Source organism: Podarcis muralis, chromosome 6 (genome assembly GCF_964188315.1).
Source record: "Podarcis muralis chromosome 6, rPodMur119.hap1.1, whole genome shotgun sequence".
NCBI classification, from domain to species: domain Eukaryota; kingdom Metazoa; phylum Chordata; class Lepidosauria; order Squamata; family Lacertidae; genus Podarcis; species Podarcis muralis.
Genome location: NC_135660.1, coordinates 85,221,012 through 85,242,064, shown reverse-complemented (window position 1 = coordinate 85,242,064; position 21,053 = coordinate 85,221,012). Strand labels below are relative to the sequence as shown.

General features: G+C 44.8%; 2 protein-coding genes across 6 annotated transcripts in view; one reads left to right on the top strand and one right to left on the bottom strand.

The window, feature by feature from the left end:
* VCL (vinculin) overlaps positions 1–5,766 on the top strand; it is an 87,921-nt gene extending 82,155 nt beyond the window's left edge. For all 4 annotated transcript variants that reach the window (XM_077930648.1, XM_028729081.2, XM_077930649.1 and 1 more), the window contains 2 exons: positions 1,257–1,361; positions 3,226–5,766. In XM_077930648.1, the coding sequence (XP_077786774.1) occupies positions 1,257–1,361; positions 3,226–3,372 (252 nt within the window). In that variant the 3' untranslated portion in view covers positions 3,373–5,766. The remainder of the gene's footprint in view (positions 1–1,256; positions 1,362–3,225) is intronic.
* AP3M1 (adaptor related protein complex 3 subunit mu 1) lies at positions 4,850–21,048 on the bottom strand. 2 transcript variants are annotated; one of them, XM_028729083.2, is made up of 9 exons: positions 20,927–21,048; positions 16,292–16,567; positions 15,128–15,299; positions 14,075–14,212; positions 13,474–13,559; positions 11,585–11,718; positions 9,453–9,660; positions 7,871–8,015; positions 4,850–6,570 (listed from the first exon to the last, which is right to left on the bottom strand). In XM_028729083.2, exons 2-9 carry the CDS (start codon positions 16,562–16,564, stop codon positions 6,470–6,472), a joined length of 1,257 nt encoding a protein of 418 aa, XP_028584916.1. In that variant the 5' UTR covers positions 16,565–16,567; positions 20,927–21,048; the 3' UTR covers positions 4,850–6,469. The 2 variants fall into 2 exon arrangements, with proteins under 2 accessions (XP_028584916.1, XP_028584915.1); XM_028729082.2 differs by lacking the exon at positions 20,927–21,048 and adding an exon at positions 20,548–20,674.
* Between the last annotated feature and the right edge of the window lie 5 nt (positions 21,049–21,053).

Below are 21,053 nucleotides of genomic sequence, written 5' to 3'. Positions count from 1 at the left end.
AGAAAGCTGTCTGTGGACAAACGCCAGCTCCCTCAACCTGAAAGCGAGATGAGCGCCCCAACCCTGTAGTCGCCTTTGACTGGACTTAACCGTCCAGATGTCCTTTACCTTCCCCCCCCTCTTACTAGGCTAGTCTCCTAAATGTTCCCCTGACGTCTCCTTTCCAAAGCCCAGGAAGCTTCGGCCCAGTTCAGGGAGGGAGGTGTCATACTCACCTGCACATCACTGCGACGTCACACATGCAATGTCCTGGTCGTCCTCGCAGGCTGTTGCCTCTGGCCCTAACTGTACCCCTATTTCACCTCATGCCACTGAGAGATGGGTTTGTTTTGGAGCAGGGGGGCTGCTTGAGAGCCCAGACAGTGGGCTGGCTTGCTCAAATTCGCCCTCCTTGTTCTTTTGGACCTGTGGTCTACTTTAAGATTGCCAGGTCACGATGTGGCAGTAATGGTAGAAGCCACAGATGGCAGAACTATCCAGCCAAGGTCTTTCATCCAGGTAACAGCTTTGTTTTAGCCTGCTTGTTTCTCGACTGGTCTCAACAGCACTCCTGTCTTCTCCTGCACAACAATGTAATCCTGGCCAGACAAGTTTAGGGTCTCACAGACATCGGACTGCGGACTATCTAATTCCCTGAGCAGCTGCGCTTTCTGTGGCCCTGTACCACCTCAGCCTCAGGCTTCGCTGCCACAAGCACAGCACAGTGCAGCTGAATGCAAGGGGTCTGCAAGGAACAGCCCCTTGTGCAGAGAACCTTGCAGAGCAGGGTGGGCAGGTGCCAGCCTTCAAATAGATAGCTGGTCCTCTTGTGGCAAAGAAAGCCATGATATTCAACAGCCTTTTAAATGTGTTTGTGGGAGTTGGGGGAGGAGCTATTGTTTTGTTGTTTTAGTTTTAACTACTTATTTGTGTTATTATCTTGCATTTTTATCTTGCGAACCACCCTGATACAAGGGTGGTATATCAATTAATAATAATGATAATAATAATTAATAATGCTGGAAAGAGACCCCAAACCTGCCCACAAGTCCTTGAGGAAATAAGAAAACTTAGATGATACCTTGGTTCCCTACCACTGAAGCAGCTTGCCGTGTTTCTCGAGAAAAAGATGGGTGGCTTGAAGAGTGGTGGAAATTACCAAGGAAAAGGAACGTTTATGCTTGCCACTGCTGTTTTTTGGGGGAAAACACACACGAGAACAGTGGTATAATTTTATATAGACAGTTTCTCAGCCGTGCAATTCTGTTTCCCTGCAGGTTTGCGAGCGAATCCCAACCATCAGCACGCAACTCAAAATCCTCTCCACTGTCAAAGCCACCATGCTGGGCCGCACTAACATCAGTGACGAGGAGTCTGAACAGGTAATTCTCACGCCTGCCACAAGGGTGTGTGGGTGTGTTGCAAGCTTGGAATTGTCCACTGCATAGGCAAGCAGGCTTTGCACGACTGGGGAAACGATCTTAGCTGCCAGCAGGGACTCCCTTGCTATCCTTTTGCTCTTGTAAGTTTTCTTGCTAGAGTAACTGAAAGGTGTGGCTAAAGGTATGCTTATTTCTACGTGCATGGCACTTTGTGGATTCAAAACAAGTGTGACTATGACGAACTGACCCTCATTAGAAAACTAGGATGTGCTTTTTTGTCAGGTACACTCGGTGGCAAACTGTCCCTTGTTTTTGCTGTGTTCATGTCCTGCAACAAAATATAATTTATGATCCAAAGGTAGACCTGGTTTTCTTGCTTAATAAAATTTCCCACAGCCTGTTTAAATAGTTATTAACTAGCACCCTCTGGTGGATACAAATGAATGGTTCTATGGTTTGCCTGAACGCTGCCGTAACCCACCAGATTTTATCAATATCCAACGCAGATGTTGTTTTGCTGTTGGGGACAATTATCCCAAACCTTCCCTGTGACTGTCAGATTTTGCTTTCCGTTAGAAAAATGTGGCCACTAGCTTTGGTGGTTTTAAAAGGGGGTTAGACAAATGCCCGAAGGACCGATCCTCATGGCTGCTAGCTGTGTTAAGGGACTCCATTTTCATAGGCAATGTACCTCTAAATTCCTGGGGTGGGATCCAGGCTGTCAACAGAGATTGGGACTGTTTCTTCATGCCTCACCTATGGGCTTCTCTACCTGGGTGCTGGAAGTTGGAGAAGATGGGCCTTTCCCAACCCCCCCCCCCCAGGGCTCTTCTTACAGATGCATGTTGTTGTTCTTTTTTTAAAGTAAGGCAAGTGAATGGGCACCCATCTCTCCTGGATGCTTTTGCTGAGATTCCTGCATTGCAGCGGGTTGGACTGGATGATCCTCAGGGTCCCTTCCATGAAATACTTTTGCAAAGCTAGCTGCAGAGGGGTTAGAGCAGAAGCTGACTGTACATCCCATGAACATCTCTCTCAGCACTCTTACCCTGTTGGATGTGAATGTCCCAATCACTGCCAGCACAGTCGGAGATCACTATGTGCAGCTAAGAGCTTGTGTTGGCACATATAGGGCAAAACAGTTGGAGGCTACAGATGGCATTTTCCAGAATAGTCTATGGCAAGGTAGTCGATGTGGTCTCCCCCCCACCCCCCGATGTTGCTGCACTCCAGCTCCTGTTAGGGAGCACAGGGAGGCCGAGTGGAAAATTCCACTAAAATAAAAACATCTCTGTCAGATGTTTGCATACTTGGTGTCATTTGGGCTGCGCGTGGTGCTTGAGAATCATGATTTTCAGGTTGGACATTGGATTGATACTGTTGAAGCACACAGCTTGTCTTCAGATGCCTCTCCCTTGATTAAAAGCCAGGTTTTAAATATTAGCATGAAGTTCTTGAGACCTTGTTAGATGCCCACATACTGGAATGGGCTTGCTGCCAGTTCAGCCTCTTTTGTTGTTGCTCTTTATTCTAAAAATGAGCCATGCCTCTCAGGTTGTCATCTGAAAATGCCTGTGTTATTTTTATATATACAGTGGTACCTCGGGTTAAGTACTTAATTCATTCCGGAGGTCTGTTCTTAACCTGAAACTGTTCTTAACCTGAAGCACCACTTTAGCTAATGGGGCCTCTTGCCGCCGCTGCACAATTTCTGTTCTCATCCTGAAGCAAAGTTCTTAACCCAAGGTACTATTTCTGGGTTAGCGGGGTCTGTAACCTGAAGCGTATGTAAACCCGAAGTGTATGTAACCCAAGGTACCACTGTATTTTAAAAAGTGCTTTCAAACCACTCTCTCTTCTGCAGGCCACGGAGATGTTGGTTCACAACGCCCAGAACCTTATGCAATCTGTCAAGGAAACAGTTCGGGAAGCTGAGGCCGCCTCCATTAAAATAAGAACAGATGCTGGATTCACTCTACGCTGGGTCAGGAAAACTCCTTGGTACCAGTAGAGCGCTGCCTTTTCCCTAAGCATATATTTTTTTTTAATAGAAAACCCCTTTGTTGGAGCAAAGAGAATTCTGTTAACAGCCAAAAGGTGCTTGAGCGATTAAAACTAGCCCCCTCCCCTGGAACTCCCTCTCTTAAGGGCTTTCATAAGTGTGCTGAGCTACCTTTGGTATCTAACCTCACCACAATTAGCTTCCACAACGACAAGCTTTTCTCTCTTTGCTTTTGAGGGTTTTTTATATCTCCCGTTTTCATGAACTCTGTAACCTCAGTTCCCCTTCCCTGTTTGGCAGCATATATTCCAGTGGTTTTGTAGGAGAGGCAGTATATGCAGATTTCACTTTAGCATGGATGAAAACTCTGGGAAGCTGGTTTGCTTAGCTGTTTATTGTGAGGGACAATCAGAAGACAGAACAGTCCAGCACTTTCGTTTTCTGCTCCCTTTCCTCTAACTTGTTTAAAACCAGTGTGTTACTGAGTTTGTTTCATTTCTTTCAAAAGTTTTCCCTTGCTGTAAGGGAAGAGGTGCTGTGTTCAAAAGCTGCTGCTGCTCGTTGTTCTGCCCAATAGTGATCTCAAAGCCATCAAAATCTGGGAGTAGCTGCCATTAGTCAGTTCAACACCTTATTGGTGATGAAACTGACCACTAATAACCGTTTGGAGCATTAAATTGAGAGGGAGCAGGGAGAGATTATGCAGCATCCCTTACTCTTTGGTCAGGAACAAAACAGCTGGGTGAGTTTTAAATTATATTTCAGCCTGTTCCCACTGGCATGAGGCTATGTCTTGCTTCTCCTCCCTGTCCTTTTTTTAATTGTACCCATAGGACAAAAATGTGTGTTTATATCAGGTTTTGTTTTGATTATCCTGCTTGCTTTAGCAGCGGAACAGTTCTTTCTCTGTTCTAGCCAATCACCATTGGGATGTGTTGGAGAAGGTACGAAAGCGGAACGTCTCCTATGAGGTAACACAAATAATGATCACTTTGGGCTTTTACACAGTGAAACGCTCCTCAAATCCAGTGCTCATCAGTTGAATCGGCTGGCAAATGGAATGTTCTCTTTCAACCATGGTAGGGAAACTAGGATGCTTAGTGCTGAAGTAGTATGACTTTATTTTTGTACTGATCTACACACCGTTGTCTTCTGCAGTTGCACAGAGCAGATAATTTAGGGCCCCGTGCATCAGAGATACCTCTCGCAGAAGCGCCATTGACACTAATGAAAGAGCACCTCTTGTCTTTTGCAGGGCGATGTTCCTGCGCAAATCACTAGTCCTACTTCTGAATTGCTTGTGTATTTGCAAATAAGTTATGTACTGATGCTGCAGTGCCCCTGTGCTGTCACGCAACAGAAGTTCATGCTCAGGAGACCTACAGAAGTGCTAAGAGGCGGCACTTGTTTACCTGCTAAAAGTTTCTTTAAACTTAACTTCTGTGCCCCCTCTTTCTGGTGCAATTTAAAAGGGATTTAAAAAACAAAAACAAAACAGAAATGACCTTTTAATGACTTCTTTACAACTGCCTAGAGCAAGGGAATTTGCTTGCCCACCTTTTCCAGAATACTTAGTGACTGCGCGGTACTCAAAATTGTCACATAGGTTTCTGGCAATAAGTAGCCACAACCAGAAGATGAAAGGGAACATCACAGCCTTAGTCTGGATGCCTTGTTGCCTTTGCTTGGTTTGCATGAACTCAGCAGGAAGAGGAGACTTTGAATGTCTTTTACCAACATATAGTCCAGCCTTTTCATCACGAGCTTTTAAAACCATCACCATTTAATAGCTTGACTTTGTATTAATGCAATATTACTAATGCCTTTAATTACATGACGGTTTATACCAAAGACTGCTTTTTGTTAAGGAATGTTTGAAGGAAAGCTCTGACTCATATTTGCCTTGGATATTTCTTCAGAATGTTTTACTAAGTTCTAAAGTCTTTTATAGAAGTTAATATCCTCCACACTTTATGCAATTTATGCTTTCCTGAACACTTGTTCATCAGACCTAAGATGAAGCAAACTTGAATGTCAGTTAGGAGCATTTTGCCACTAAATACCTTTGTTTATAAACCAGAATTTTGTTGTATATGCTAATATTTTCAACCTTCTTTGTTCTGTTCAAACAAAATAAAATGCATTTGTATAAAAAGTCCACTTAGGTCAGTATTTTCAGGTTTGAAGGGGATATGACTTTGCTCATTGAATATAGGCTGTTTGGCACAGTAGTGCCAGCACTAAATGCACGACCATTTAATGAAAGCTCATTGTGTACGCATTTCAGTAACTCAATTGACAAGGCAGTACAGCTGAATTCCCTTTTATTTCATTACAAATAGTACAACCTTGTTAAGCTGCTCTTGAGGTTTGCATGGCACAAACAAATTGCGTAGAGGGGGGGGGGGGAACTTTCCAAAGTGGTGGCACCTATTGGGACAATGCAAAGACTCCACTACCATACATTTTTCACCTTCAAAGTAAAGCAAGTTGTAGAAAATCCAGAATTGGCTACAGATTGTCTGCTGAATGCACAAGCTTGTAAGGCAAAAAACAGTTTAGGTTTGAAAGGCAGCATGTTGTAAACATTGCAGGGGAAGCCTTGTTCGTACCACTGAAGATCCCTCTGGCCAGAGGACTGTGCCCTCTGCCCCCCTCCCTTTTGTTTCTGAATAGGATTTAGAAAGTGACATGCCCTAATAATCTTTCCAACAGGCTATAAGAAGAATGTCAGTTACCTTCAGCGATGTCCCAAAGTGTGTGTCCAAAAGTTCCTGCATTCCTCTTGTGCTTTGGTAGTTTGCTTGGCAGTGTAACGTGTTAGCTGGCTCTGCAGACAGTCCTCAGTTGCAATCACAAGTCATTTAACCAATCAGCCCACAAAAGGGAACTGTTACAGAAAGTTAATTTCAAAGCCATATATAAAGACCTATTTAAACTATGATTTAATTTGAAGAGGTGTAGTGCATGGGAATGAGTCTAATCAATAGGAACTGTTAAAACTGGCATCTAGTGTAACTGGAGTCACCAAGTCATCTTGTTTCCCCTCAACTGGGGTGGGGGAATCCCAAGAATTGATCTGCCAAGAAAGCAGGGATCTTGTGTCTCATGTTCGCACTTGGAATTTCCCTGCTTTTGTGATGTACTTCACACCTTTAAACGGTTTGTACTTTTCTCCGTACATGTCAAGGCGGTTTACTTTTAACCCTGAAATAAGGAACAAGGTAGGTTTTAGGGACACAATCTTTAAACAGAGTCCAGCTCTTACAATGGAGGAACCCCCTCATGAAAAAATCTGTTTAGCACAACTACTGACAGCAAGTCAGTCCTTCAGAGTAGCCAGTTTCCCAATTTATAGGAGATATAACTTGGAATGAGCTTTATTTCCCCAAGCTGGTGCCCTCCAGTTGTTGGATACCCATCAGCCATAATCGGCGGTAAGAGATAATGGGCATTGTTGTCCAAAATAACTAGAGAGCATCAGCGTGGGAAAGCTCAACTGGGTATGTGTCAATTTCAGGTTACAATTCTGCACCATGAACAGCTGAATTTGTTCAAATTGGCCTCCTTTTGCTAGACATGGAGATAGATGCTGCTGCTGCTGCTATTATTCATTGCATTTGTCGCTTGCTATAAAAGATGTCACACTATAACTTAGTTACTAAAACATGCAGAATTCCAAACATCACAAAGATAAAATCTTGTCTATAAGTGCTCATCTTGCAATATTATAGAAGGACAAATTCTGAACCACCCCACTAAAATATGAACACGGTAAAATGTTAAGCAGGGCTCTGAGGCCACACACAGCCAAACAGACAGCTCCTTCCTCTAATAGCAAACCTGGGTGACTGATTATCGACAGGACTGGAGCCAAAATGGGACTGCTAAGGAACAAGGAGGCCAGGTCAACATGTTCAGATGAACTCTGCAGTATGCAGAAATGCAAAACTTATTTAAAGTTCATAAGAGGTAGAGGGGACGGCCTTTATTGCAGGTGGATACTTTTAGATACTGATTTAAATCAGATTTTTTATTTTTATTTAAAAAAGCTCGAGCTGCAGCAGGTTTCTCAAAAACAGTCAGCCCAGTGATTTCAGAATTAAACCCAAACTTCACGCAAACATCATCTCCTTATAAAAATACTTTTTCCTCTGTAGTGTTTTTACGTCATCATACACTACAATCTCTCTTGTATGAGAGAAAGTGGCAAGGGGGAGCTGGTGAGAGCTACATCTGTTTTGCAGTTTGCTGCCCCTTCTGTTTGTCCCACCATGTACTTTGGGAGCCACGGCATGGTGAGAAAGCTAGCCCCTCTCCTGCTCCTTGGCTGTGCTTGTGAGCTGAAACTCAGGAACTGGCCAATCTCTCTAAGCATGTCGCCTTCAAGAACTGAAATATGCTACTGAAGTCTTCAGTTCACCCCAACCGGCTGCGTGTTCCCTGAAGTTTGGGAGAGAAATTCATCGCTAAGTCCTGCTCCAGGCCAATGGGATAAGCACCTTACCTGAAATAGCCAGCTGCTGTATCTTGAACTGAACATTCAGGTTGGGGTTTTCTTCTGGCTTGGGCGCTCCAGACTGCAAATTCACCACCCCTTTAAGGCTGGGCAGCTTCTGCGGGGCGATTTTGCCAACATCCCATGTTAAGACCTAAACAACAAACAGTAGTGGTAACAGTGCCTTTCCAAACTGCTTTTCCTGTGAACAAAGTCAACATTGTCACCCCCATATTATAGTGTGCATGTGCAGAAGATGAGATTTAAATAACTGGCTAAGGCACCCTGCCCCACTTCCAGGAAGTTTTGAACCGGCTTGCGGCTTTCTCGCGATGCAGCAACTGCTCTTTCGAGCAGGGCAAAAACAGAGAAAACTGTTTTGCAAAAGCTGGACAGGATCCTGAAGCAAATGGCTTTGTTGCTGCCAGCAAGCTCCTAACCTACATTTCTAAACCAAAAAGCAACAGAAACGAGGGAAAGAAAGCAACAGAATATTCTTCCACTGGGGCTCTTTCCAAGAACGAGCCTGATCCTCACCCCCTAACCCTGTTTGCTTGGAAGGAATGCTTTGTTTGTTTGAGCAGGATTTACAAGGGCTCATGTGCATGAATGCAGCCTCACACCCTAATCCTACCCATGTTTACTCAGAAGTAAGCCTCACAGTTCAGTGGGATTTACTGCTAAATCGGGTACTTGGGACTGTAACCTTAATAGGACAAACTGAGGGAGAAAAGCTGGCCAGAAACATTTGTTTCAGTCGAGGCAAATGGAATGCAAAATAACTACCCTAATTAATATCCATTTGAGGACATTCGTGCACAATAAGCAATCTTGGGGTTTTATTCTGCACCCAGCTGTTTTTGCAATGTTTCTGGCCGGCAAAGAAATCAGAAAAATGAGGAGCCAGTGGGATGTGCAGGGAAGACAATGGTCACGAGGCCTTACCCTTTCGAGTGAAAGATTTACAGGACTCCAAATTCTGTGCAATTCTCGAGTGTCATTAACCTGGCTCTTTCTAATCATTTGCTCAAGAACCATGAGCCAGGGCTACACTTGCAACATCCCTGTGTTAGGTAAGTGTGTGTGTGTGTGTGTGTGTGATGACAGGGCATTTAGCTCACACTGGCAAGGCTGTATTCAAGTAAAGCAGTTGTGTGAAACAGCAAGGAAAGCTCAAGTATGAGGCGTGAGCTTGTATCCTAGGCTGCCGATTTCCACTTGCGCAATGGAACTTCTCCCTTATCTCCTCTCCTCTGAAGCCCGCCCCCCATGCACTCCCTGGATGGAGATTTTGGGGGATGCACAGGGAAAAGGGAGGAAGTGGGGGGTCCTGTTGCATAAGCAGAATGCTGCTTGCACAGTCCTGAATACAACCCAAAGGTGTCTTGTCACGTGTTCCCAGCATCCCATAAGGCAGTCAAAGGTCAGCACACTTAAGCAGAGATTAGAGAAGGCCAAGCAGCCATATGAATTGGTCCAATGCTCTGTTACACATGGCAGGCATCACCCCTCTTTTCATTTCATTGGAGCAAGGCCCTCTAAATTATACAAAAGGTGGGCTATAGAACCCACAGAGGACAACAGGACTTACTTTGGTGACAGGATCAAACGTGTGGTTGCCTTGTGTGGCTGTAAGGTTCACGTTGAGCACCGCTTTTGGCATGTGAACGGTCATGAGGACTCCTTCCACCGTCTTCCCCATGTTCTGTTTGGGCCCAATTGTGACATCGAACCTTCCCGAAGACGAGTTGTCCTTGAAGCCAATCGCATGCTTCACGTATACTGGGATGGCCACCAAACTATACATTCAAAAAGGAGATTAAATGCAGTCATTAACCGTGTGGGCACATATCAAATATGAGATGCTGTTTTACACATTGGGAAGTAGAGGCTCCACTTCCACTCCCTAGATAGCTCAGTTGGTTAGATCATGGTGCTGATAATGCCAAGGTTACAAGTTCGATCCTCCATAAGGGACAGCGGCATATTCCTGCATTGCACGGGGTTGGACTAGATGATCCTCAGGGTCCCTTCCAACTCTACAATTCTATGATTCTCTCTCCCTGCATTATAAATCAAGCCCAAATCTAGTTTGCCTTACAGCCCCTCCATTCTCTTTCCCACCCAGATCTAAGGCATTTCTGCAGCTATGAGTTGGGCCAAACTTATTCAGGGACAGCCCCATGGAGGCCACGCTTTCCACGAAGTCCCGAGCAGCCCCTTGTAAGGTCGTGTCGGCATGGATGTTAGAATTCCCTAGGACAACCAAACTAGGTGTCTCTAGCAGAACATCTGTCATGACCTGAATCAGCTCAGGGAGAGAATCGTTGATGCAGCGGGGAGGTCAGTACACCAAAAGGAATCCCATACTGCCCCAATTGCCAAACTTCCAGAACATGCACTCAGAAAACTTGGTCTTCCAACTAGGACACCTGATGCAAATTAATGACTTCCTAAAAACCACTGCAAACCCCCCCCCACCCATATGACCTGGGTTGCTGTGCATAAGAGAAACCTGGTGGACAAGCAGCAGCAAGAACAGGTCCATCTGCCTCGTCCAACCAAGTGTCTGTTACACATGCCAGGTCAAGTCCTCCATCCACGATCAAGTTGTGGATGACGGTGGTCTTCTGAATCCTTGACCTGGCATTGCACAGCAGCACCTTAGGGTCATGTAGGTCTCCCTTGTTGATTCCAGTATCCTGCTCAAGGCCAGATCTGGAGGCTGGGATAGTCTTCAAACAACAACTAAACCTGCCTCCTCAGCAATGACATGGTCTGGTCCTAGCGTAACTACTCCTCCTACCCGTGATCACTAAGTCCAGGTGTCCCAGTGCATCCCCCACTCTGGAACCTGTCCCAGCCATTTTGCTGGCTGGGGCCCACTACCAGGCAGCCATGACCTTCTCCCCTTCAGAACAGAGTATGTTATACAATATATACAATGTTATGCAATAAGTCAATAAAACAGTAGAAACGAATAATAAGAAACACAATGTACAGTTATACTTAATGGACATGAGAGATTGCCGCAAGATAACTACTAGACAAACTCCTAAATGGCTTTGAATCTTGGCAATGTTCTGCCATAGAACTGTTCTGCGTAGCTGGGGTTGGCTTACTAACAGATTTCCCCGCTTTTTAAAATAACAACAAAAGGAGTTTGTCTCAGTGACTGCCATCCACCTCCCTGAGTAACCCACATACACGCCATGGAGGGTGGCAATGGCAGTCACCAAAAGAACCTCCATTACCGTTAGAGAAAAAGCCAGGCACTCCCACCATTGGTAAAAAAAAATCCTAGACTTTAAAAATAATTTACCCCTAAATTGGGGGGGGGGGGGGGGACGGACGGACAACCCACCAAAATGTCACCCGCCCTCATTTGACAACAGGTGAATGGGTATGTGAACTGGAGAGAGTGTGTCATTTTCTTCATCAACAGTGTAAACTGGCTTTCAGCAAACTATGGGATCCTCACTTCTGAGTCTGTGGGTAAGGATTTGCCTAATTTTTTGCACACACAGATGCTCAGCTTTTGTTCGGCACAGAAATAATAAGCAATATTAGCCCGTGTTTCTAAGACCTGTCCTACGGAGGTTACAGAAAGGTATCAGCATGCGTACGGCACCAATGAAAAGATTAGAGAGAGTTTAACAGGATCGCGGATGACAGCAAAGACAACTGTTGTGTATATACACAGCCCCTCATCTTCAGACTTACTTTTGTGAGCTGACTCGATAGGAAATCAATCTGAAGTTTCCATCTGGGGGAATGAAGGAGAGCACTCTTTCCGACTCCCAGCGCTTGAATCGAATACAGGGGTGAAAGCTCACATCATCCAGGAGTCTTGGATTCTATAGAAGGTGAATCAAGATAAACACTTTCTCAGTTATACTAAATATTGACTAGATGACCTAAGGGTTCTTTCCAACTCTGCAGTTTTAGGATTTCATTATTCATACTGGAGCGTCACAATGTTTCCCCCTCATATTCATTAGAATACGTTGATGTTGGCAAATCTAGAGATTTTCAAAACCTGGCCCAGTTAAACTCACTGCCTTGTTATTTGGCAAGTCACTGCCATGTGCCAACTAATAAGGTTTTTGGAAGATAGGAGGAGACAATAGCCGCAAGCCTATGCAAACTAATTTAGGGTTAAGTGGGACTTTCTTTTGAGTCAACATGAATAGGATTGCACTAGTTAATGATTAATGCTTTTGGATGAGTGCCGTGCTTCAACTCTCAAGAGCCAACATCTATCCCTCACGTTCATTTGTGTATAAACCACGCACACAAACTGTGATAGACCTGAGTCCCTCTGTGTCACATAACACACATATTTCCCTCCTCACCTTCAAGGTGATTCCTGGAGCTTATAATACTCATTCCCTACATGCAGCTTGCAAATGCTTCAGTTAGCCTTTGCCAGTGGATCACCCCTAGGCTGTTTACACATTTCCTTCCCAAGTTATTTTCTCCTTTTTTTCTGGGCACTTCATGGAGCCCCAAAGTGACTCTCTGTACACAACTGTGCACGTTGGTGCTTAAATAAATAATACTCACTGCCTTTCATATATTTTCCCTTCTTTAATGAACTTACTGCATTTAGAATTTGAGGCACAGCAGGATTCTCTGCCACCCAGGGACAGGGCTCCCTCCACACTGCCCTGACTGCTTGAAATACATTACAGTGGTACCTCGGGTTACATACGCTTCAGGTTACATACGCTTCAGGTTAGAGACTCCGCTAACCCAGAAATAATGCTTCAGGTTAAGAACTTTGCTTCAGGATGAGAACAGAAATCGTGCTCCTGCGGCGCGGCCCCATTAGCTAAAGTGGTGCTTCAGGTTAGGAACAGTTTCAGGTTAAGAACGGACCTCCGGAATGAATTAAGTACTTAACCCGAGGTACCACTGTACCGGTTTTAAGTTAACAGGAGGTAGGGGGAAAGGCAGGCTGATGCTTGAGTGGTGCAGACTAGGAGCTTAGACGGAGGTCCCCTTCTCATGGGTTGAATAATCTAAATCATGGGTACTTCACTCACCCAGATTTAGGCTGGCCAGAGCAACTGGAAGCAACAGTAACAAGGCAAAGGACACAGTGCTGGGAGTCTGTCCAACACGGCTAGTGCTGGGATAGCGGGTCCCTCTCCTGCACAATTACTTTAATTCCTCTTATTCAGTTATTTAAGGCAGGGATGGGGGAACCTTTGGACCATAAGCCTGATTAAGCCCAGCCTGGGCCTCAATTTATACTGCAACCCAACCTGTCATCATTGGATGAAGGGAGGTATAGAAATTACTACTACTACTACTACTACTACTACTACTAATAATAATAATAGTAATTTGGGCAGTTTCCCCACAAACCATGCCCACCTGCTCCCACACCTGATATCATATGTCTACATGGCTCTACAAAAGACCAATCAGGAACCAAAGTGAGATCCTGACTGGTTTTTTCCAAGCGGAACTCGCTGACAGCACCAATCAGCTGCTTGAGGATCCACGATTGTACGGAGGGTTCTATTTGCGTTCAGGTGAATGCAGACCTCTACTTCTATTTAGAATGAACATGCACACACACTATAAACGAAAACGCGACTTACCATAAAAGAAAGTGAAAGATCAGGCATCCCCGAGAGTTTGATGCAGGCATCAATGACCCCTTGAATTTCTGCAAAGACCGTGGAGCCTGGCAGAGAGGAAGGAAAGATCACCGAGCGATCTCTTAAAAGAGGATTCAGCAGATCACACCTTAAGGAGTCATTTGCACCATGCAGGTGAATAAACTAATTTAATGTGCTTCAGGGAGACTTCAGTTCATTGGATATTATTTGCCCTCGGGATATATGTTTTTGAATTGCCACAACAACTGAAGATGTTTTTTAGCAACTGTGGCATAGCTGCTGGAAGAACAAGCTGTGCCATTTCCAAATCTTGTTCCTCCCATGACCTCATTAAGCGGTCTTAAGAAAGTCATTCAGTTTCGGCCTTGGCCCCCTTTCATAACATGTGAGTAGTTAATATTGACATTACAACAACCCTGTAAGGTGGGCTTACTGAGATCTCAAATTTCACTGAGCACTTCGAAATCCAAGCTACGATATAAAAGATATTACTGAAGACTATTCGTGAAGCACTACCCCAGCTCTAACTCTTCCATTTCACTCTGCCAAGGATAAGAACACACATTTGAAAGCCTCGTACCAGATTTGTCTATAATGGCATCTATTTCTTCAATCACATCGAAGTAAGCTTCATTGTTGGTGTACTTTACTCCTGCTCTTCTCCAGGGAATGTTTGACAGCTGCCCAGTTGGAAGAGTATCACCCACATTGCTGCTGCCTTGGAAATACAAGAATAGCCAAAAGAAACCAGTAAGAAATCAATATCCTAAGAAAAGAAAAAAACCTGTCACACACACACAACACCACCCTCCTTACTGAATGACTGGAAAGTTGGCAACGTAATGCTGATTTTAACAAGGGATTCAGGAAGCTACATGCCAATTAGCTTAACATCTGTCCAAGGTAAACTGGAACAAAGCATACATTATCTTTAAAGGCACTGTGCACCAATTTCCCCAACGTATATATGGACGAATAATCTTTGCAGAAGAACCAACAAGGAAAATCTTGCTTCAGCCAGGGCTGGGCGATATCTGGTTTTCAACACTGCGATATATAACCAGCTACACATCTTGATGTATCAAGGATGGAGCTATGTAGAGAACTGGCTGGCTTCACGGTGTTTCCCACTTTTTGATTTTTACATAGCACACACATACATCACAATTCATGATGTATTGCCAGGTCAAAAATGATAAAACCGATTCATGAAACTCGTTTTGAACTATATATCGATATATCGCCCAGCCCTAGCCTCAGTGCCATCTGGAGTGATTTGACAGTGTCAACAAGCAAGTGGATAGGCTGGTCTGGTAAATACTACATAGTTCTTTGACAAAGCCCCCGCTAAGCAAATGAAGATGCTGGATAAATTTAGCAGTCACGGGATAAGAGGCCTGGCCCTCTTTTGCAGGAGCAGCCAACACGGCTGATGTAAATCTCATCAGCCCCAGCCAGTTTCTCCAAGGCGGAGTGCATGTTATCTGATCCTGCTCTCATAGCTCAGAAACTTAAGAAACATTCGAAGTTTCCTCTTCCTGAATTTGCACAAACCAACAGAAATTTGGAGAAGCACAAAGTGGTCAAGCCTTTAATTTCAAGAACAAGTTGCGTTTGGAAGCTGTCGTGGTACCTGTGATGGAGTTGACAACGGAGCGCAGGATCGTGGGAGGTTTAATGAGCTCTTTCAGGATGTTGGATTCTGTTGCCAGAGGAAAGCCATTGTCCAGCATTTCTTCAAGAAGCTCATAGACAATAACAACATTGTCTTTAATTGCAGTCTCTGAGCACTCTCCAAAGTAATCCTAAACCAAGGAGAGGATGCAAAGGAGGCGATTTATTCCAGTTAAAAGCTTTTCCTTCACTTAAAAACCATGTTCTATTCAGCAACTGCCACAGCCTAATGCTCTGCAAGCTTTTTGAACCACACTTAAGATGAATTGCTGAGTGCAGCAAAAGCAAGCAGACCTGGTATTTTTTCTCCATTGCAATGCAATGGAGCAGTCCTTGCCAGAGCTGGTGTCCACTTGTTTCCCTGCTCTCCCATGCTCAGATGGGACTGCAAATAATTTTGACAGGTGGGCAGGGCAACCCACCCGTGACATTAGAGTGGTGCCTATAATTCTCAGGTGAGCTGGCTTTCCCATCTGCCCAAGTCTGGCCACCCCTAATATAGATAGATGCTCCTCTTAGCAATAGCCCCTCTCAATAAAAAAGCTATCACTTTTGTTTTTGTATTTGACTAAAATTATTTCTATTCTAGTAACCCAATTTCACCCACTCTGTGCTAATTCATTACATTACTAGTTAATTGTACAAAACAAAGCATTTCTAAAAGTTAAATGCTTGTTGTATATAAAAGTGGGAGAGGAATCCTCCAGGCCAGGCTTCCTCCAGATGTTTTGAGACTACAATTCCCATTATCCCTGACCACTGGTCCTGCTCGCTAGAGATCATGGGAGTTGTAGGCCAAAAACATCTGAACGGCCGAGGCTGAGGAAGCCTGCTCCAGGCAAACAGGCCAGAGCATGTGACTAGTGTATTTAAACGCAACTGAGCACCCTGTGGAATGCTCACATGGCTAAGAACAGGCATAGGCAAACTCGGCCCTCCCTACAACTCCCATCATCCCTAGCTAACAGGACCAGTGGTCAGGGATGATGGGAATTGTAGTCCCAAAACATCTGGAGGGCAGAGTTTGCCTATGCCTGGCTAAGAACTTCCCCAAGGCCCACAACTCGTAGGAATTAGACCTTCGTTTCCCCTCCGAAACCTTACAATTGCTCCACAGACTAACCTGAAAAGTGTCTGCTACACGGTGAAGGAATTCAATGACAAAGAGTGGTGGCACTTCTGTCTGTATGACAGACACAAAAAATATTTTATCCCGATAGATGCTGATGAGGTAGTGGTGAGGCGTGGAGATGACAGGAGGCACATTTTCAACATCGGCCGCTCTCTCCTGAGCTTCAAAGAAATAATCACACACAGATTGGCTGACAACGCTCTTCCAGTGCTTCTCCAAGAATATATCACCAGAACAGTTTATAAGAAACAGACTGTGGATCATTTTCTGTTGGAGACACATTCACACATATTAATGCAAATAAACAATTATTTGGGCTGTTGATTTGCTCCCTCCCTCCCCCCACCCCCCTGAAACTTTTTGGGAACCATATGCACTAGAAGAGGTAGCTCAGGCTACATTTAAACATAACTGTTGTGTGCTGTTTGGAAGAGGGTCAGTGGAAGAACCCAGACTTTGAAACTCAGAATTTTCTGCAAGGTAATCCAAGTTAAAGGTAAAGGTACCCCTGCCCGTACGGGCCAGTCTTGACAGACTCTAGGGTTGTGCGCTCATCTCACTCTAGAGGCCGGGAGCCAGCGCTGTCCGCAGACACTTCCGGGTCACGTGGCCAGCGTGACAAGCTGCATCTGGCGAGCCAGCGCAGCACACGGAACGCCATTTACCTTCCCGCCAGTAAGCGGTCCCTATTTATCTACTTGCACCCGGGGGTGCTTTCGAACTGCTAGGTTGGCAGGCGCTGGGACCGAGTGACGGGAGCGCACCCCGCCGCGGGGATTTGAACCGCCGACCTTTTGATCGGCAAGTCCTAGGCGCTGAGGCTTTTACCCACAGCGCCACCCGCGTCCCTATCCAAGTTAGCAGTCAGGAAAATTTGCCAGCAGAGCTGCATCTGAAACAATTTGCAGACTAGCTAAAGAACACTTGGCTGGAGTCAACGTATGGAAAGTCCTATGTTAAACTCACCAGAGGTTTTTATTTTACTTTTAGATTTACAAAATACCTAAGTAGTTTCTCATTATAGCAATTTTTACTAGTTTATGAGAGTCATCTAGGTTCTACTGCCAGCTGCTTTTAAGCAAAGATAAACAAATCAAGAGTAATAGTAGCAGCCATTTTGAAGTGCCCCATTTATTTCCTAATGCATTATTATCTTAAATATGCCACTGTAAAAGGTGTTATTTAAATAAGTGTGATACCTGGTTTAATAAATTTGCTGCTACTATCTACACAGCTGGTTTATGAAAGGTTTTTTCTAGCATCAGTAAAAACCACATGTTTTAAAGCTCCATGACAAGAGATTTTCCAGGAACCTAACAGGACTAAAGGAACACACCAGTTAGAAAATCTCAGCCTTGGGGAAAGTAGCAAGTCGTATTCTTTGTCTGCTAAGTCGACAAACCCTGTTTATTCTTTTTGCACAGACTTTCATTGATACAGTCTTCAGTGAAACTTCAATGGAACTTAGCTGGAGGAGGAAATAGTAATAGCTAGCTAGGCATAGCCTTTAGATTTTATTTGTGTATCAAATCAGAATTAGGCTCCGCAAGTAAATCTTCAAGAGATAACAAATTTCAGTAGCAGTAGCACAAGTTGCAGTTAATACTGCTAACTTACAGAGCTTCAAAAGAAGGACCAAGGAAGTTCCAGAGGGATAGTTCAGAGAGTGATGGAGTAGATCTGGGGTGGGGGACCTCTGCCCCTCCAGATGTTATTCGACCTCAGGAAGAATGTTCTGACTGTAAGAGCTGTTTGACAGTGGAACAGACTCCCTAGGAAGGTTGTGGATGCTCCTTCCTTGGAGGTTTTTAAGCAGAGGTTGGATAGCTATCTGTCTTGTATGATCTAGTTAAGATCCCTGCATTGCAGGAGGTTGGACCAGTTGACCTTTGATGTCCCTTCCAACTCTACAGGGCTTTAATTCTATGACTCCAACTCCCTTTAGCACCAGCCAGCAGGGCCACTGGTCAGTGATTATGGGAACTGCAGTACAACAATATCTGCAAGCGGCGTTTGAAATTTGCCAGGCCTGGCTATTGGCCACTTGTGAGCAAATGAAAATGCCTATGCACCAGGATGGTATCTGATGTCTCCATCATCTGGAGGTGCATGCCTGGGAATCCTTGGATCTTGACTGTTTTCACACACTAATAACACCACTGTAGAATTCTGTTATATTATATCTGCACAATCAGAATGAATTTCAGGAACCAAAAAGCTGTAGTGAAAAATACGACTTTTGAGCCATCTGGCCCCAAAAAGGCAACTAGGCGTTCCATTTTGGTGACTGTAACCCTGGTTTAAGGAGCCATTTGGTGCCTAGCTTTTTGGGGGTTGCTGGGAAACAGAGTTCAACAACATCTGGAGGGCTTGAGGCAAGTTCTTCACCTCAAGACTGTGTAAGCCTCCGGGCAAGTCAGTATCATCCCAAAAACATGCCCTATTGTTCTAGGCTGAACAGAAAATTCTACATGATAAATGTCTTTTTAATAGCTATCAATACATTACACAACCATTAATGTCTTTGGAAGATCTTTGCAATTTGCAACGCAATCACAGAGAGCTTCCTTTTCTGCCAGTAGCACTGATGAAAATGTTCATGGGCTTTTAAGGATGCTACCAATGAATTTTCAATTTTTCACATCTCAGTGATTTTTCTTGCTCCCAAAAAGCACTTGTGCATTTTTGCCAAAAGCTGGATAGAAACTGAGATATAAAAGCTATTGCCCTGGTTGCACCAATGGAATGTGTAGAGGCCTTTTGTTTGTTTCGAAAGATTGCAAAGTTGAAAACGAATCTGACTCATGACATAGCACGGCAGCAAAAAAACTGCTGCAACAGGACCATTAAACAGGACTAATCCTCTGAGTCAGCAGAACTTGCATTTTCAACTACTGTTCTGAACATTAGTTTATAATGAAAAGGAAATATGATATAATCCAGGATCAATTTATCAACTGTCAACATATTGGATGCCTATTTTGCACTCCTTACTAGGATCTGCCCACAGCAGGTGCTCCATTGCTCCTCTCCTAGTTACACTAAAGGCAAAGAAATTCAGCATACAGCTGTATAGAGGTAGTGAAATAATTATGGAAACACCTTCCCAGGGCATTCCAGTGCCAACAGAATGAGCACCATGTGCTTTAAACACAACACCATCCCCCCCGAAGCAGAAGCTACTTCAATTGCTATAACCCAGCCTAATAATGAAATATTTCATTGGGTGCTTTGTGCAGCATCCATGCAGACAAGAGCACCCTTAATTCCTAAAAAGAGCTTCAGATGTGGAAGGGAAGGTGTTGACAACACTCTGGATCACCCTCCTTTCTTTCCTAGCTCTATAGTCCATCAGCTGTTCTGGTTTGTCAATTATCCAATAGCACAAACCATTGTTTGCATAGCCATTTCAAGCTAGGGTTTCCAGTTCTGGATTGCTAGCCAGCTGCTAACTATAAATTGCCAATGGCCGCCACACAAACATGCAATTAAGATTCCTTAACCACTGCCTGGTGTGAAGTCTGATATGGACCATTCAGATCTGCCTGTCCCTTGTTTGTGGGGAACCCAAACCCCTGAGGCTTAGCCAACACCAAACAATATTTGAAAGTCTGCAAGCCGGTTTGTGTAACAACAGTTAAGTTTATTTTACGGTACTGCCGGAGGAGATGTATATGGGTGTTTGGGGTTTTTTTGCCTTTTGCTTTTTACATCTTGCCACGCCTAAAGGACAAACAAACATCTTCCAAATTACAAGGAATTAGCTCAGTTATTTCCTTCACCTAGAACCTCAGCCCTCATGTAATTTAAGTTATATTGCTGCCATTAGCTCAACGGTGAACGTGCATGCAACCCTCGGGACCAGCTGTATTTCTCACGTCTCATTTCCCCACCCAAAACAAACCCGCAACAGTTGAAAATACCACCAAACTAGTTCAGCAAAGGATTACAGAAGTGGCAGCAAGATTTCTAGCATTTCCAGGAATCGCATTTCTTTTTACAAGCAGCCTGGAGAAACATCTGGTAGTTCTCTAACCAGCTGGTACCACCCAAAGAGTCACCGACAGCGGAAGCCTCAGCATGTCTACTCAGAAGTAAGCCCTATTGCATGCAGCGGGGCTTTCTCCAGGAAAGTAGGGGCGGGGGTCAGGGACTGTAGCCTAAGCAGCCAGTTCAGTCTTAACCTCAACTGAAACGTAACTACGCGCAACTAAGTGCCTTTACGCACGAACCTTCCACCAACTCACCCTCCAAGCGGAAAACTGACTCTAGAGCAGCAGGATCCGGCACAAGCCAAGCCACACAGCAGCAGCGCTGGCAAAAAGATGGCTGCGAAGCCCTCCGATGGGGCCAGCCCCATCGCTAACCACACCCCGGCAGGGCGCCCTTGCAAACTGCCTGCACTGAAATGCAAGCCGCGGTTGGAAGAGGCCCGGGCGCCTGCCTTCCTAGAAATGTCCCTGCCATCTCCATTGCGCTTCCTAGTCCAAAAGGAACGCTGCATCCTCGCTCCGGAGTTTTGGAGCGCAGCGAACTTCGCTGGGCGCGTTTTCATCCTTAGCTGCAATTTTTTGCTAACAATTCACCCAGGCGCAGAACTGGGAGCTGCATTATCGCCGGTCCTACCTGAAAATCTGGGGCCAAGTCCTTCCGCCTATTTTATTTTTAAGCCCAATGCCCGCGCATCCCCTCCGTTGCTGGATCAGGCATTCCGCCCAGCCTACCCTGCGCGCTTTTGTGCGTAAATCTCTCC

What these genes read in the sequence shown, in the direction of transcription:
- AP3M1 (XM_028729083.2), bottom strand. Translation starts at nt 16,564, where the DNA reads ATGATCCACAGTCTGTTTCTTATAAACTGTTCTGGTGATATATTCTTG. An exon ending in CGTTTGATCCTGTCACCAAA is followed by an intron (nt 8,016 to 9,452) that starts GTAAGTCCTGTT and finishes TTTGTTGTTTAG; the next exon opens with GTCTTAACATGGGATGTTGG. An exon ending in ACAGCAGCTGGCTATTTCAG is followed by an intron (nt 6,571 to 7,870) that starts GTAAGGTGCTTA and finishes TCCTTATTTCAG; the next exon opens with GGTTAAAAGTAAACCGCCTT.